The sequence below is a fragment of the Chionomys nivalis genome, chromosome 3, assembly GCF_950005125.1.
Source record: "Chionomys nivalis chromosome 3, mChiNiv1.1, whole genome shotgun sequence".
NCBI classification, from domain to species: domain Eukaryota; kingdom Metazoa; phylum Chordata; class Mammalia; order Rodentia; family Cricetidae; genus Chionomys; species Chionomys nivalis.
Window position 1 is genome coordinate 109026029 of NC_080088.1, and position 13553 is coordinate 109039581.

General features: G+C 54.5%; 1 protein-coding gene across 10 annotated transcripts in view; it reads left to right on the forward strand.

Moving 5' to 3' along the window:
* Ncor2 (nuclear receptor corepressor 2) overlaps window positions 1-13553 on the forward strand; it is a 157721-nt gene that overhangs the window by 45289 nt on the left and 98879 nt on the right. For all 10 annotated transcript variants that reach the window (XM_057765917.1, XM_057765920.1, XM_057765913.1 and 7 more), the window contains 3 exons: window positions 7052-7262; window positions 12470-12597; window positions 13223-13400. In XM_057765917.1, the coding sequence (XP_057621900.1) occupies window positions 7158-7262; window positions 12470-12597; window positions 13223-13400 (411 nt within the window). In that variant the 5' untranslated portion in view covers window positions 7052-7157. The remainder of the gene's footprint in view (window positions 1-7051; window positions 7263-12469; window positions 12598-13222; window positions 13401-13553) is intronic.

Sequence of the window (13553 nt, forward strand, 5' to 3'; positions counted from 1 at the left end):
AGGGACCTGGAGGTGGGAGATCTGAACCCATGGAGCTTTAGCAGTTGGTGTCTGAATATCACGCACTTGGGTCTCCCATGGCAATGGGTGGACTCTCTGCTTCCTCTTGTGTTTAGTACAGAAGTTTCAAGTAACTAAACAGAGCTTCAGGCACAGTTGAGTCCAGGCGCTTGATGTTATTTTTTTGGAATTGCACTCATCAGCCCTGTGCAGGAGAGCTTGCTGCCCTGACAGCCGGGAGAGCCACCAGAGGAGCCCGGTGACAGTGATGGGACATCCACCTGTGAAGGCTCGGGGCAGGAGGCTCAGAAGTTCAAGGTCATCTTCAGGCACATAGTGAGTTCAAGGCCTGCTTCTTGCCTGGGGCTAATTAATTGTAGGGTGCTGTGGGGAGGCTGCCAGTGAGACAAGGGGTGGTGTGCTCCAAGGAGGCCGGGGTCACCACCTCTGGCAGTCTCCACGGGGTCCAGTGTACACCCCTAACTGGCTTGACGTTGATTACTAGTGTGTTTCTTTATAGTAAATGAGGCTCAGAGGAAGGTTCACTGTCACCAGGGCTCCTAGCCTGGCATGGTGTTCCCCCTGTTGTAGGTATTGCTCCCATGCAGGGTGCTGTTCTGGTTTGGGCCTCTCTGGGCCTCTGTTGTGTCTGGGTGGCAGGCTGGTGTACTGGTTATTCAGAGACCATACTGGCTTATGTCCCCAAGTTGAGCTAACTTTCTGGCTTTGCCTAGAATATTTGGGCCAGCGTGCCTTCTCAGCCCAGCCCCTCATCTGTGTTGCCCATAATCTCTCTTGGCTTGTGTGCTCTGAGACTTGGGGATTCTTCTTTAGTCTCTCTAGGCCCTCTTCCCAAGTGAGCTGGTCCTGTCCACTCTGGGGTTCCCAGTGGGCTTAAGACCTGGAACTGCTTCTGGGGACTATTGTTATCTGGGTGCTGCCTTTGGCTCCTGGCCACAGGGCCTCCAAACCCTTCGTGGTTGCCCAGCCTCAGATCTACCATTGATCATTGCTGAGTTGTTGGGGCCATAACTGGTGACTGTGTGTGCTCCGTCTGTGCTGATACAAAGTGGGTGTCCCCTTGGCTGGGTGTCCAGGGACCGCAGGTCTCTCCCCTGGCTGACAGAGAGGGTTGGGTAGGTAGTTCTGTGGTCAGCCCCGGGCTGACTGGGGGAGGGAACTGAATTGCAGGAGTCCTACCACTGGGCAGCTAGTAGCCAGCTGGAACTTTGGTCCTCATCCACGTGTGGCCGTCTGCTATTCCCTTCAGGCCATCAGTGATCTCTCCTGGATTCCTCCAGAAGCGTCCTGAAGAGAAGGGAAGAACAGACAGATTATACAGTGGCTATACAGCTGTGGCTGGGCAGCCAAATATGCGGGTAGGTGAACAGGTGGGCATGTGGGGTTCTGGCTTACATTAAAGTCAGAGGTTCTGAAAGGCTCCTCCCAGCCTCGGTCTTTCTGATGTCCCTTTGGCCTCCTGCATGGCAAGCTGAGGTGATGGGTTGCAGTCCAGCAAATGGTGAGGCACTGTTGGACAGGCCCAGCCAGCCTCAGGTTTTGTTGGATAAGGTGAGTTGGAGAGGGGAGCTTGTGTTCATTGTGCTGGGTGTGGAGTCTCTGGGGCATATAGGGCTTTCCATCAAGGGGCCTCCTGGAGGAGGTGTGTGTGTGTGTGTGTGTGTGTGTTTGCATTTGCGTTTGCGCCTGCATGGTGGTAATTACCTCAGTGTTTTGAATTGCATGGTTGGGAAGTGTTGAGCGCTTTTTTAGCGTTGTGCCTTTGATCTCCGGAGCTCTTACCCTGTGAAATTCTGTCCTGAAACCCCTCCCCCATGCTCCTCAACTCTTTGCTTCCGCATTCTAGTTGGCACTGTTTTTCTCTGGCCACCTGCTTCTGTGTCCCCTTTGGAGTCTCTTGTGCAGAAGGACCCAGGCCTGGCTGCCCAGCCTATAAGGACCTGGGTCTCAGGCTGTGTCCCTGCTGAGAGGCAGGCCTGTGTCTCAAGTGGTTCTGTCTAGTGACCTGCTTCCCTGGCAGTCACTGTACCAGAACCTAGAGTAGGCAAGACTGTTAGAGCCCCTCAGCTAGTGTCTCTACCCAGCCCCCACCCCACCCTGCCACATCTATACCCCAGCCCATTGTCTGATTCTTCTTCTCTGTGGGCGAAGTGGCCACCACCATGGCCAGATGGAGGAGAGGGCCGATAGCAACCCGAGGCTACCCAGAATGGCTGGGGACCTGGAGTGGGGCCTGAAAACTGCATGCCTGAAAATTACTGGCTATGGTTTAGCTGCCCTCAGTAGTGGACTGGGGAGATGCTCCAGTCAGTGAAGTGCTTGTCTTGCCAATTCCATCGCTGGAGCCCATGGAGAAAAGCCAGGCATGATAGCATGTACTTGTGATTGCAGCATTGGGGAGGTAAGGCAGGCTGATGGGTCTAGCTCCTCAGGGAACTCCAGGTCCCAAGGAGGGATGACACCCAAACTTGGCCTCTGGTCTCTGCGTGCGTGCACATGCACAGTAATCAAACTAAGTGCAAGGGAAGCCCTGAGGAAGAAGTGGCTCTGTCTGCCTTGGCAGGAGCCCTTGGCTAGCCACAGCCCAGGGACACCCATGTGGCTAAGCTGGGGCCAGAATCTGTGGCCTGCTTAACTAGATTTCTTCAGTGCCTAAGTAGCCAAGGCCGGAGGGTGTTGTGTGATCCTGGGTAGAGGAGAGCTGCTCCCTGTGCCTTGGTTTTCCCATCTGTTGAACGGTTCAGGTGTGCTTGGTGACAGGCTCACAGCCTTCACCACATTCATACACGAGTGGGGCCATGATGGGGACTAGCTGTTGTAGTGTAGGAAGTGGGCCCTGGGAAGCCACACGGAAGCTGGGGGATTTGGAGGCTTCCCCCTGACAGTGAACAGTGCATTTCTAGAGGTAAAGACGGGCCTGTACCTCTTCATAGATAGCTTGTCCGCGAGGCCTCCCAGCTAAGCACAGAGAAGTCTGTACCCAGTTCAAGGTTGCACAACAGCAAAAGGGTGGAGTTGGTGTCAGAACCTGTTCTAGCCATTGGGACAGTAGTTTATGTGGTTCTGTCGAAAGGGGAACTGTCTAGGATTAGGCGGCTTTTCTTGGCATCATTTCTACTTAGTGACCAAGAGATTGTGCTTTGGCCTTCCTTCTCCATTGCTTTGGCTATGCGCTTGATCCCGGCAGGGGCTGGAGTTGGGGAGGAAGAGTCCTGTGTGGTGGGAGGATGATGTGGGGCATGGTGTCAGAGCCTTTAAAGTTGCACCAATGCGCCGGGCGGTGGTGGCGCACGCTTTTAATCCCAGTACTCGGGAGGCAGAGGCAGGCGGATCTCTGAGAGTTCGAGGCCAGCCTGGTCTGCAAGAGCTAGTTCCAGGACAGGAACCAAAGAGCTACGGAGAAACCCTGTCTCGAAAATCCAAAAAAAAAAAAAAAAAAAAAAAAAAAGGTTGCACCAATGCCTAGGTTTGAACAGGAGCCTCAGAAACCCCCATAAAAGGCATCACTGGAAGTCACACTCCTCATGTGGCAGTGTGGTGTGCCTGGCCGCCTCAGGCTCCCACAGAAACATGGGAGCATGGAGGCAGATCTGACAGGTAGATGGCCATTGTGGTTCCTGTCCACAAGGCTCTTGACGTCTGTGGAAACTGGGCTATACCATGTCCTCCTGGGGGCCCCTGCCAAGAGAACCTGTCAGCCTTCCCAAAGACTCTGGCTCCTATGGTAGATGTGAGCTCTGGCCTCTGCCTGCCACACACATTCCAATTCTGGGGAGCCCCTGTCACCACCTGTCCTGCTGTAAGTTTGGTGTCATTGGGTGCTGTCTGTTAGCAGGAAGCAGCAGGCTGGTGCCGCACACAGCGCGTCCTATGAGCCTCTCTCTGCTGTCCTGCTGTTCTGCATTATTCCATCTCCATGTCTGAGCCAGGCCACTGACAGGCTGTGTCCCCAAGTGCCACATACCTGCCTGCAGTCCTACAAGGAGGTTGCTGCCTTGGGGTGGGAACAAAGGTGGGCCCTTACAAAACTGGAGCTGGCCCACCTCTGCTGGGCACAGTCCTTTGCTCAGCACCGGTTATGCCAGCCAGCCAGCACCATGAGGAGAAAGAAGTGGGCAAGGGATGTGGGCATACATGTCACCTAAGGTGGGTGCTGCACAGGGATGTCCTTGGAGGATGTCTCTGCCATAGGCTGTGACTGTAGTGGCGCACACCCTCGGTTCAGCCAGTCCGTGCCCTTGTAGGGTGACATTGTTTGTTCTACAGAAGCTGCTCTGTTGAGATTGCCTTACTGAGAGCCTGTTGCCCTCCAAGCTCCTCCCTTGGCACTGCCTAGACAGGTTCCTCCTGGCAGGCTATGCCGCCAGGAACCTGCTGTCCTCGGGCTGCAGCCACTCCGCTATGAGGTGTGTGAAGATGTCCCTTCCCTGTTGCAAGCTTGTAAGGCTTCTGTCTGCCTCCTGCCCAATGCTGTGCCATCTGCTCATTTTTCTTCCCTGTTGCTGCCGCCCCATCCCACAGTCTGTCTCTAGCTTGGACGCTTATAGTGGCTTGACAGCTGTGTTACCCATGACAAAACACTGACGGTGTACTGTCCCTCAGCCCTGTCGGGGGCTCCCCATTGCTCCTGGAACAGAATCTCTCTGTGGGGCCTTGAGTGACCTCCCTCCATCTAATTCAGTGGCCTTCTCAGATACACAACTTCTAGTCTCCCCTCTGGGCTCCTGCTGTGGTGATGGCTGCGCCCCACCTGGACACTCTGTTTCCTTCCTCTCAGCACTGTTCCAAAGCCTGTTTGGAACCCATTTGGGATCTGGGTACCCACCCTTTTCCTTTCTGACCTGCGCTGTGCCTCTGTGGACATTTGTGTGACTTGGTCACATACTGTATTTAGTTTTATGTGTCTGGCTCTTTACCGAGTGTTAACACCCTGCAGTCGTCTGGTGTGCCCTATGTCAGTATTCCCGGTCTATATATTTTATTTTAATTTTATATTTTGGCTAAATAGCGTTTGCACCGAATGGGCTGGCCATGCTGGTGAACGTTTCTGTCTTGTGATTGTTGAGAACGGGGTCGTTCTAAACATGCATGTCTGTCTGACTCTGTCAGTTCTTCAGGTGCCTGGAAGCAGGGTTGCAGATCCTCAGTAATTCTGTATTTCAGGATTTGAGAACCTGCCAAATTGTTTTCCTAATTTGTGTTTGTTTTCCAATTGGGCTACAAATGAGGCTGAGAGTAAAAGAGGTGAACTGTGGGTCAGATAAACTCATGGGATGGGGTCCCTACTGTCTCTGGCTTTGGGGCTTCCCTTTATGTGGGGACACTGGAAAGGGGTTGGCGGGATGACCCTGGATGATGCAGCTCCCATGTTCTCAGTGGATGTCCTATGAATTTTGGGGTGGAAGCCAGCCAAGCCAGGCCGAGGCATGAGGTTCCCCAGAGGTGGCCTAGAGAGGCATTCTCTCAGCCTCTAGAGCCTGTGGGCTCCGTGCCTATATTTCCACAGGCAAAGAGAATAGACACTGAGGGTCATTTCCGCCTCCCAGCCTTTCCGCGTGTCCCCAAATCAAATAGCGGTTTTGAGGCCTTTCACGGTGTCTGTGTGACACAGGACAGAGGTCAGCCTCAGGGTGGGGTTGCACTGGTGGTGCCGCCAGCTCCGAAACCAGGCAGGAGGTGTGGTGTAGACTTGTTTTTGCCCCTGCCCCTCCCAAGGCAGCCCCTTGCCTAAGGCACAGCACAGCTGCCACGTTGGCTCTTCTGTTCTTCAGTGTCGTGTGACACGTCTCATTTTGGTGGTAGGTAGTCATTGTGAGCCGGAGTTCTTGATAGCAGGTGACAGAGTCAGCCAGGGCGTCTGAGTAAAGCCATTCCAGCTCGGGGAGCTCAGGGATGACGTTTCACTGGGTCCTCAGGTGCCAGTCGCTGCCTCCCTCCCCAACAGTCTGATTGGCATGTCTGGGTCACATGACCCTTCTAGGAGTCAGGGTTTGAATGTGAAGTTCACACTGGTAGGTTGGGTCCGACCTACGTAGTTGGTAGTTGGTACGTAGTCAGGACCTCCAGACTGGAGGCCTGTGGCTTTTGGACCTGCCATCTTCACCTTCACTGCTTTGTTTCTCTACGTGAGACCTTTCACTGGCCGACCTCGGCCATCTGCTGCTTGGAGGGCAGTTATGAGGAAGGGTCAGGATGAAATTATAGGGAACTGGTCAGTCTCTTTGTCCTTGACCCCTTATCCAAGCCCCAGCCTTGCTCTGGGGTGCAGTGTGAAAAGGGAGTTTTGCCTGAGGGACAGGTAGGGAAGGGAAGGACCGTGGGGAGGGGCTCAGTCTTCCCACACTCTTGGCTCTTGCAGCCTCCAGGTTCCCATCCTTGAGACCACTGGGATATTCTCAGAGCTTTTCCTCTATTAGCCTTGGAGACTCTGGCCTGGAAGGTAGCATTTATGCATCCGGGACCTGTTTGGTGCCCTCCTGTCCCGGATGCCTGTGTCTGGTCCTGGATGTCCCTGATGTGGCCCTCAGCCTCCAGTTCCCTGACTCCTAGTGGCACCTGGTCAACCACATGTATGTTCTGTCCGCATTACACAGCAGTCTCTGGCTGAGGTCGACAGGGCAGACAGGCTTTGCCTGGGTCACCCTGTGACCCATGGTAGGTCATTGGTGTGTACTGCGCTGCTAGCACACGATCCAGGGACAGGCCCAGCAGCTGTGAGCTGGAGTTGCCAGGGGCTTTTGGAGAACTTTGCCCTGGAGACCTGGAAAGTCCCAGCTGTGGAGTGAGCTGGATGACGGAGGTGGGTGTGGGAGCCGTCGGACGGCTGTGGGTATGTTTTCCACAATGGAGGCCCCCAAGTCTGCTGGTCGAGGCCCTGGCTAGTGGGGATATGGCTTGTGAAAGGAAGGTAGGCAAGGCATTGTGGCTTTGGGCTGTCAGTGGGGAGAGGCTCAGGCAGGAGAAAGGACTAGGCCTCTGTGGCTGTGGACCAGCTGCCTCAGGCTCAACTTGTTTTCTCTTTTCTCCACAGGCACCTGTGACCAGGTCGCCTGCCATCAGATGACCGAGACCAGTCCTTAGTCCTAGCTGTGGTCAAGAGTGTATTGAGCTTCAGAGGCTACCTGGACCCCACCACCATGTCAGGATCGACACAGCCTGTGGCACAGACATGGCGGGCTGCTGAACCCCGCTATCCGCCCCATGGCATCTCCTACCCGGTGCAGATAGCCCGGTCCCACACGGTAAGGGGCACGTCTGCCCAGTACCACTTCTGCTGCTCTCACGCATCTTCTGAAACCAGGCTGCCATGCCCCTGTTGCTTTGGTCACAGTAGGGACACTGGTGACAGCCAGGGGTAGTGATGCAGGCCTGTAATCTCAGCATTGTGGAAGTGGAGGCAGGAGGATTGTGACTTTGAGACCAGTCTGGGTTACATTAGCAAGTCCTTATTCCAGTGTGGGACGGTCTAGGCTGGGGCTAGACTGAGTGGACGCTTTGTTGTATCTTGATTGACAGTGGAGTTGGCATGCGCAGTGGGGCACCTGTGGTGTACACCACTTTCCCAGTCAGACTCGTTTCTGCTTGGTTTGGGACTGAGGTGGTTTTGAGGAGGGAGACCGAGGTCACACCCCCTTCTTCCTAACCCTCAAGGTCTTGGTGCTTATTTGACTGTAAGGCTGAGGCCAAGTGTCTGCCCCTGCCAGGGTCCTGTCCCCCCTCTCTTACTGAAGAGCATGCAGGGGGCTGGGCCTTTGAGTCTTCGCTGTGGACCTTTATTATATGCCTCTTGTATACCGTGCTTCTAGCTGTTGGCTGAAGGGGTGTGAGCTGTATAAGCCCTTGTTGGGTGGGAGTTGCCTTGCTTGTGTATGTGTCTCTAGGCTCATGTCTATCCCTCCTGGATGGTGTGGTTCGTTTCTGTGACAGAGCTGTATCTGTGTGGGAGATATCTCTAATTGAGTGAAGTATGTTTTCCCGTGAGCCCCCAGGGTCTGGCCTCAAGGTGCCATGCACAGTGGCTCTCCAAGAACTGAGGGCCTAGGTGTAGAGCAGCTGTGGTGAAGGGTGTCTGCCGTGTAGTGCACAGACGACTTTCTCAGAGCGTCAGGGCCTTGTGGGGAGAAGGCAAGCCCTTGCCATCACCCAGGGGCAGCCACGCAGTGTTGGGATCCCACAGTCCTTGGCCCCCAGCTTATATGCCACCATTAGTTACCATCTGCTGTTTGAGGTACTGCCTCACAGCCATCACCAGTGGCCAGCTGGGAACCCAGTGGCCCATTTAATGTTAGGAGCTCTCAATTCTGCCACCTGTAAAGTAGGGTGACTAGAGCACCCACAAGAATGCCTATGCATGCCCTCATGTGGCTGTCTGCTGCCACCATAACTTGATACTGTTCAAGCCATTTCCTGGAGAGGCCCTGCCTGGGGCTCCCCCTGCCCTCCAGGCTGATGCCTGGGGCTTCCTTCTTGTCCTCCTCCATTCATATTGCTCGCCTACTTTCTCCGTGCGTGCCCAGCCTCAGGGTGTCTTCTAGCTGCTGTAGTGCTCTCCCTCCCACCTGCCTCCTGCTCTTCACCCCATTTGTGACCTTTCCCCAGCATTTAGGGTCACCAGCTGACCCTAGGCACCTTCTGATCTCCTGCTGGGCCATTGGTGACGCAGGATGCTGCCAGCAGGACCTAGTGGTTACTAACCCCGCTGGGGTGAGTGTGACCTGATGGGATAGCTACAGGTTGGAACATGTCTCTCCCCTGGTAGGGTCCACGTGCTCCTTACCAGGGGACATGCTTACTCTTTGGCCTCTAGCCCTTGCTGGGCCATCAGCAGAACTCTGCTGATCCCTGGGGACCATGAGGGTCTAGTGGGTATCCAGGCTTCTTAGTTTCTCTCTGCTGGCTTGACGAAGGCTGGGGTCTGTGATCTGGAGTCCCTGGTCTCTTTGTAGCTTTCCCATGACCCTCCCCTGACCCACGTTCCTTCCCCCCTTCTTCATTAGCCCAACCTTCCTACAGCCCCTTCTTTCAGCCTCCCCACCTCATCTCCCAAGCCTTCCTCAAGTCAACCGCCTCTCCACTCCCCACCCCAACCCATTCCTCCCCCTCTCTGTGCTCAAAGGCCGGTAGAGCACAGCTATGAGAAACTGTGCTATGCTTAACACTTACATCTTGGGAAAGAGAGGCCAGAGAACGGGAGAAATGGAGGCGCAGCAAGGCTGATGCCCCAAAGGAGAAAACAACATTCTAAGGAGTCATGTGTTCAGCCCTGGAGTGATGATCAGCTCAGTCTGGCGCCTTGGGCCTGGGGAACATAATGTTTGGGTCTAGGCCATTTGTACATACACTAGTAGGCCTTTCTTCCTGGAGGATCTGCCCTCTCACTTCAGACAGGTGAGGTGCTTTATAAAATGCTGGGCTTCTCTCTGAGATGACATCACGCTTGGGACGTGAGCTGAATGAACTCTGTGTGATGCTACTGTAGGAGCCCTGACTGTAGATCCTCCCCAACACACACACCTGCAGCATCAGCGAGTCAGTCCCCTCCTGTCATCCAGGGGTAACATGCTTCCTGTAAGCCTCAGGCTTTGCTGCCCAGATCCCAGTCTGTTACTCCCACCTCTGGCTCCATGCTGCTGGCGATGGGTGCAAGAGCCATGTACCTGCAGGTCAGTGCTTGACAAAATGTGTGCCAGGGATGTGTGATGAAGTTGTCTGTCCCTAGCCTTGGCCTTGGGCCTCGCTGGCTGACTCTGCTATGGGATGGACCTGAGGGTTGTTGTCCAGTTGGACACAAACTCTGCTGTGCCTCATAGGGCATGGTGGAACTGGATGCTGGCTTGGGCTGATGTCCTGGGTGTGTGGGCACACCAAGGGGTCCTGTACCACCTGCACACGTCACAGCTCTGTCTTAGGATCCTCCTCTATTTAGTCCTTCATTAACTCCCTTGCTCACTCGTTAACTTCTCATTCATTCATTTGTTCAACAATGCTGGTTAGGTTTGTCACCTGCCAGCTTCAAAGCCCTGGGGACAGAGCTGTGAAGGCTAAGAAACCCTCTTGCCTTGGGGAGCTGACGTTCTCTTGGGGAATAGTGAGTGAAGATGAGGTGAGGGGGGCATATTTAAGTGGGGAGCCAGATATTGACAATGGAGTTGGGACCCAAGAGGAGGGACAGGACAGGCTCCTCCTGGACAAGCTGTGCTCCAGGCCGAGTGAGAGCCCCGAGGTGAGGCTCTGTAGGAATGAGCATTGTTTAGGAGTGACCTATGGATCTGGGGTTCACAGGAGTGGCCTTCTCTGATCTTGTGTGGTTCTCTGCTGAACTTGTTCTGGAGTACTGTGTGCTTCTTGGGGCTCCCCACTTGTTCTGTTTGCTATGGAAATATACAGGGACTGGGGTGACCCTTGTCTCCTGAGTCAGGCCTGCTGTAATCATCTGTGGGGTAGACTAGGGCCTGCCACCTGTGGCTGTCCCATTTCCCTGCTCTGTGACCCAGAGGAGCTGCTCTTGCTCCCTGGGCCCATCAGACCACCCACCATGTTCCCCCTCTGTGACTGCCTCGGGGGTCACTTTAGTCAGTCCACTTGTGCAAAGGGCTTGGCTCTGGTAACTTGAGACAGTCTTCCCCTCAGGGTCCTCTCTGGGACTTTCCTCTTGGCCTCCTTGTAGGCTCGTCGTGGTAGCCGTGTCCTTCCCATGGATTCGACTCCACAGTTCTCTGGGGTCTTTTGCAAGGTCCCCCCAGCTCCTTCCCTCACAGTTTGGTCTCTGAGGTTGCTCACTCTTCCCGAACAGGAACCCAGCTGCTTCTGTACCCTCAGCGCATTTGACTGGTGCCACTGATTAAGAACTGTTTTAAGACACGGCCAGTGACTAGATAGACACTCAGCAGTTGAGAGTCTATGCAGCTCTTTCAGATGATCTGAGCTTGGTTTCAAGCATCCACGTCCAGGAGTTCACAACCGCTTCTAACTCCAGCTCCAGGGAAAGCCAATGTTCTCTCTGACTTGTGTGGACATTGCATTCAAGTGCATATACACATAGATATATACACAGGCACATAATTAAAGATAAAATCTGAAGCAAACAAAATAATAAGGACAAAAAAGGCTGGGGGGTGGGGTAAGGTGGCACAGGCTTTTGATTCCAGCACCTAGGAGGCATAGGCAGGTGGATCTCTGTGAGTTCAAGGCCAGCCTGGTTTACCAAAGCGAGTTCCAGGACAGCTAGGGCTAAACAGAAAAACCCTGTCTTGAGAGAGAGAAGAAAATATGATAAAAGAAAATTAACTTATCTATAGTCCATGCTCTCTGTAGCTATAACCTAGTTAGACATCACTAATCGATTGCCATGCAATGAAACCAAGCGTCTAGGCAGACAGTACAGATTGGAAGCCTGTCTTGTTTTTCCAATTAGATGTGCACAGTTGCCCCCCCCCCCCCCCCCGGTCCTCCTCTCTCATTTTCCCATAGAGATGAGGTGATCTTGGCCCATGAGAAAAATGTAGGAAGGCTTTAGTTAGGAACTGTGGGATCCAGGTTAAGACTGAGGATGCTAGTGAGCCGTGGGAGCCCAACACTGAGTTCAGACGTCAAGGCTGGGGGAACTTGTCCACGATGTTGACCCCCAGCATTCTTGCTGCAAGGGTAGGCCAGGGTCGAGGCCTTGTCCATGGACCATGACGACCCAAGCCTGGCCAGACCAGTGAAATCCTGGCACTGCTCAAAGTGAGAGGGTACAGCTTCTCCCTCCCTCCCCATACTGTGTGTGCCAGCTGTTCTTCTCCATGGTGGGCGGGGCTCTAGAACAGCTGCTTGACTGAGACCTGGGTTTATAGGCCATCATTCTAGCCCTGTGTGCACTGGCTAGCCCTCCCTTCCTTGGAGTGCCTGAGCCTGGCTCTCACAGGGATCCCCATCCACAAAGATACCTGGGGTCTCAAGGGGTACTTAATGCTAACCAGTCCACCGCTAGGCAGTTCCCAACCCTGTGTCCGTAGGCAGGGCCTGGGATAAATGACTCATTCTCTATGGTTCTTTCTCTAAACCAGCAGCTGAATGCTGCGGGCAGTGGTAAAGGTGGGGTTTGCAAGCTGGCTGTTCAGCCTGTGGACTTGGAGGGGCCATGTTTAATCCCCCTCCCCCGGGCTTTAGTGTACCAGCTGGACAGTAGGGTAATACTGGCGCGCTACAGGTCCTGGTGAAGCCTCGTGGACAGTAGGGTAAAACCGGAGCGCTACAGGTCCTGGTGAAGCCTTGTGGGGAGGTATAGAGTCCAGCATTATGATTTTTCAGCCCTGCAGCTGGACGGGACTCAGCATGGTGGGAACATCACTCTGGCAGTTGTGTCTAGAAAGATGTAGGCTGGGAATGCACCTGAGCCTCTTGGTGCAGGGTGGCAAGGAAGCTGCTGCTGCTCCTGCACTTGCTTACCGTTCTGTTTCTTCCGCAGGACGTGGGGCTGCTCGAGTACCAACACCACCCTCGTGACTACGCCTCTCACCTGTCACCTGGCTCCATCATCCAGCCACAGAGGAGGCGGCCCTCACTGCTGTCCGAGTTCCAGCCTGGGAGTGAAAGGTGAGGAGAAACTGTGGCTCTTTGTCTTGGGTGTGGTGTCTCTCAGGTATGATGACTTTTTGTGGGTAACGCTGCCGGGGGTGGGGGTGGGGGTGGGGGTGGGGGTCCAGACCTTCCTAGTACTATGTGCTCCTGATGGCATTCTAGAGTCATGACAGGGCTGTGATCTCCCAGGAGCCGGGGCTGTGAACTTGCAGGAAGAGGAGGCAGCTATGACCCAGGGTTGAGGAGCTTGGTTAAGAGACAGGAAACTCGGAGCTCTCCACCTGCTGGCTAGACCAGGTGTAACAGCAGAGGTGCTGTGATCAGCTAGTGATGTCTGCGAAGGAATAGAGTTGGGTGTATTGTTCTTTGCTCGATCCCCATAGTGCTTCTCAGGCCTGTGTCTTTTTGCATTCTTGGTAGCTCAGGAGGGTCTGTGGGGACTTGAGGCTGCAATGAGTGATTCAGGCTGGGCAGTTACCACAAGGCCTCATGAATCAAGACCATGTCCCCTCCTGCTAGGGAAGACAGAGTATTGTAACAAGTAACAAGGCTCCTCGTGAGAACCTGGCTAGGTGGACACCTGGAGTCTTGATCTCGAGCCTCTATCTCCTGTGTGGTTTGTGTCCCTGGCCTCTTACAGGTCTCAGGAGCTCCACCTGCGCCCCGAGTCTCGCACCTTCCTGCCTGAGCTGGGCAAACCTGACGTAGAATTCACAGAGAGCAAGCGCCCACGCCTGGAGCTGCTACCCGATACCCTGCTGCGTCCATCGCCCCTGCTGGCCACTGGGCAGCCCAGTGGGACTGAAGACCTTACCAAGGTACACCCCAGCCAGACTGATGGGCCGTTCTGCTGCTGCCGCTGCTGCTGTGGGCAAGAACGGGCTGGGGGTGGAGGCAGAGAAAGGCTGGGCAGAAGGAGTGAGGTCAGCTCTGGCATGAGTGTGAGTGGGACTGAGCGCTGGGGCTGCAGT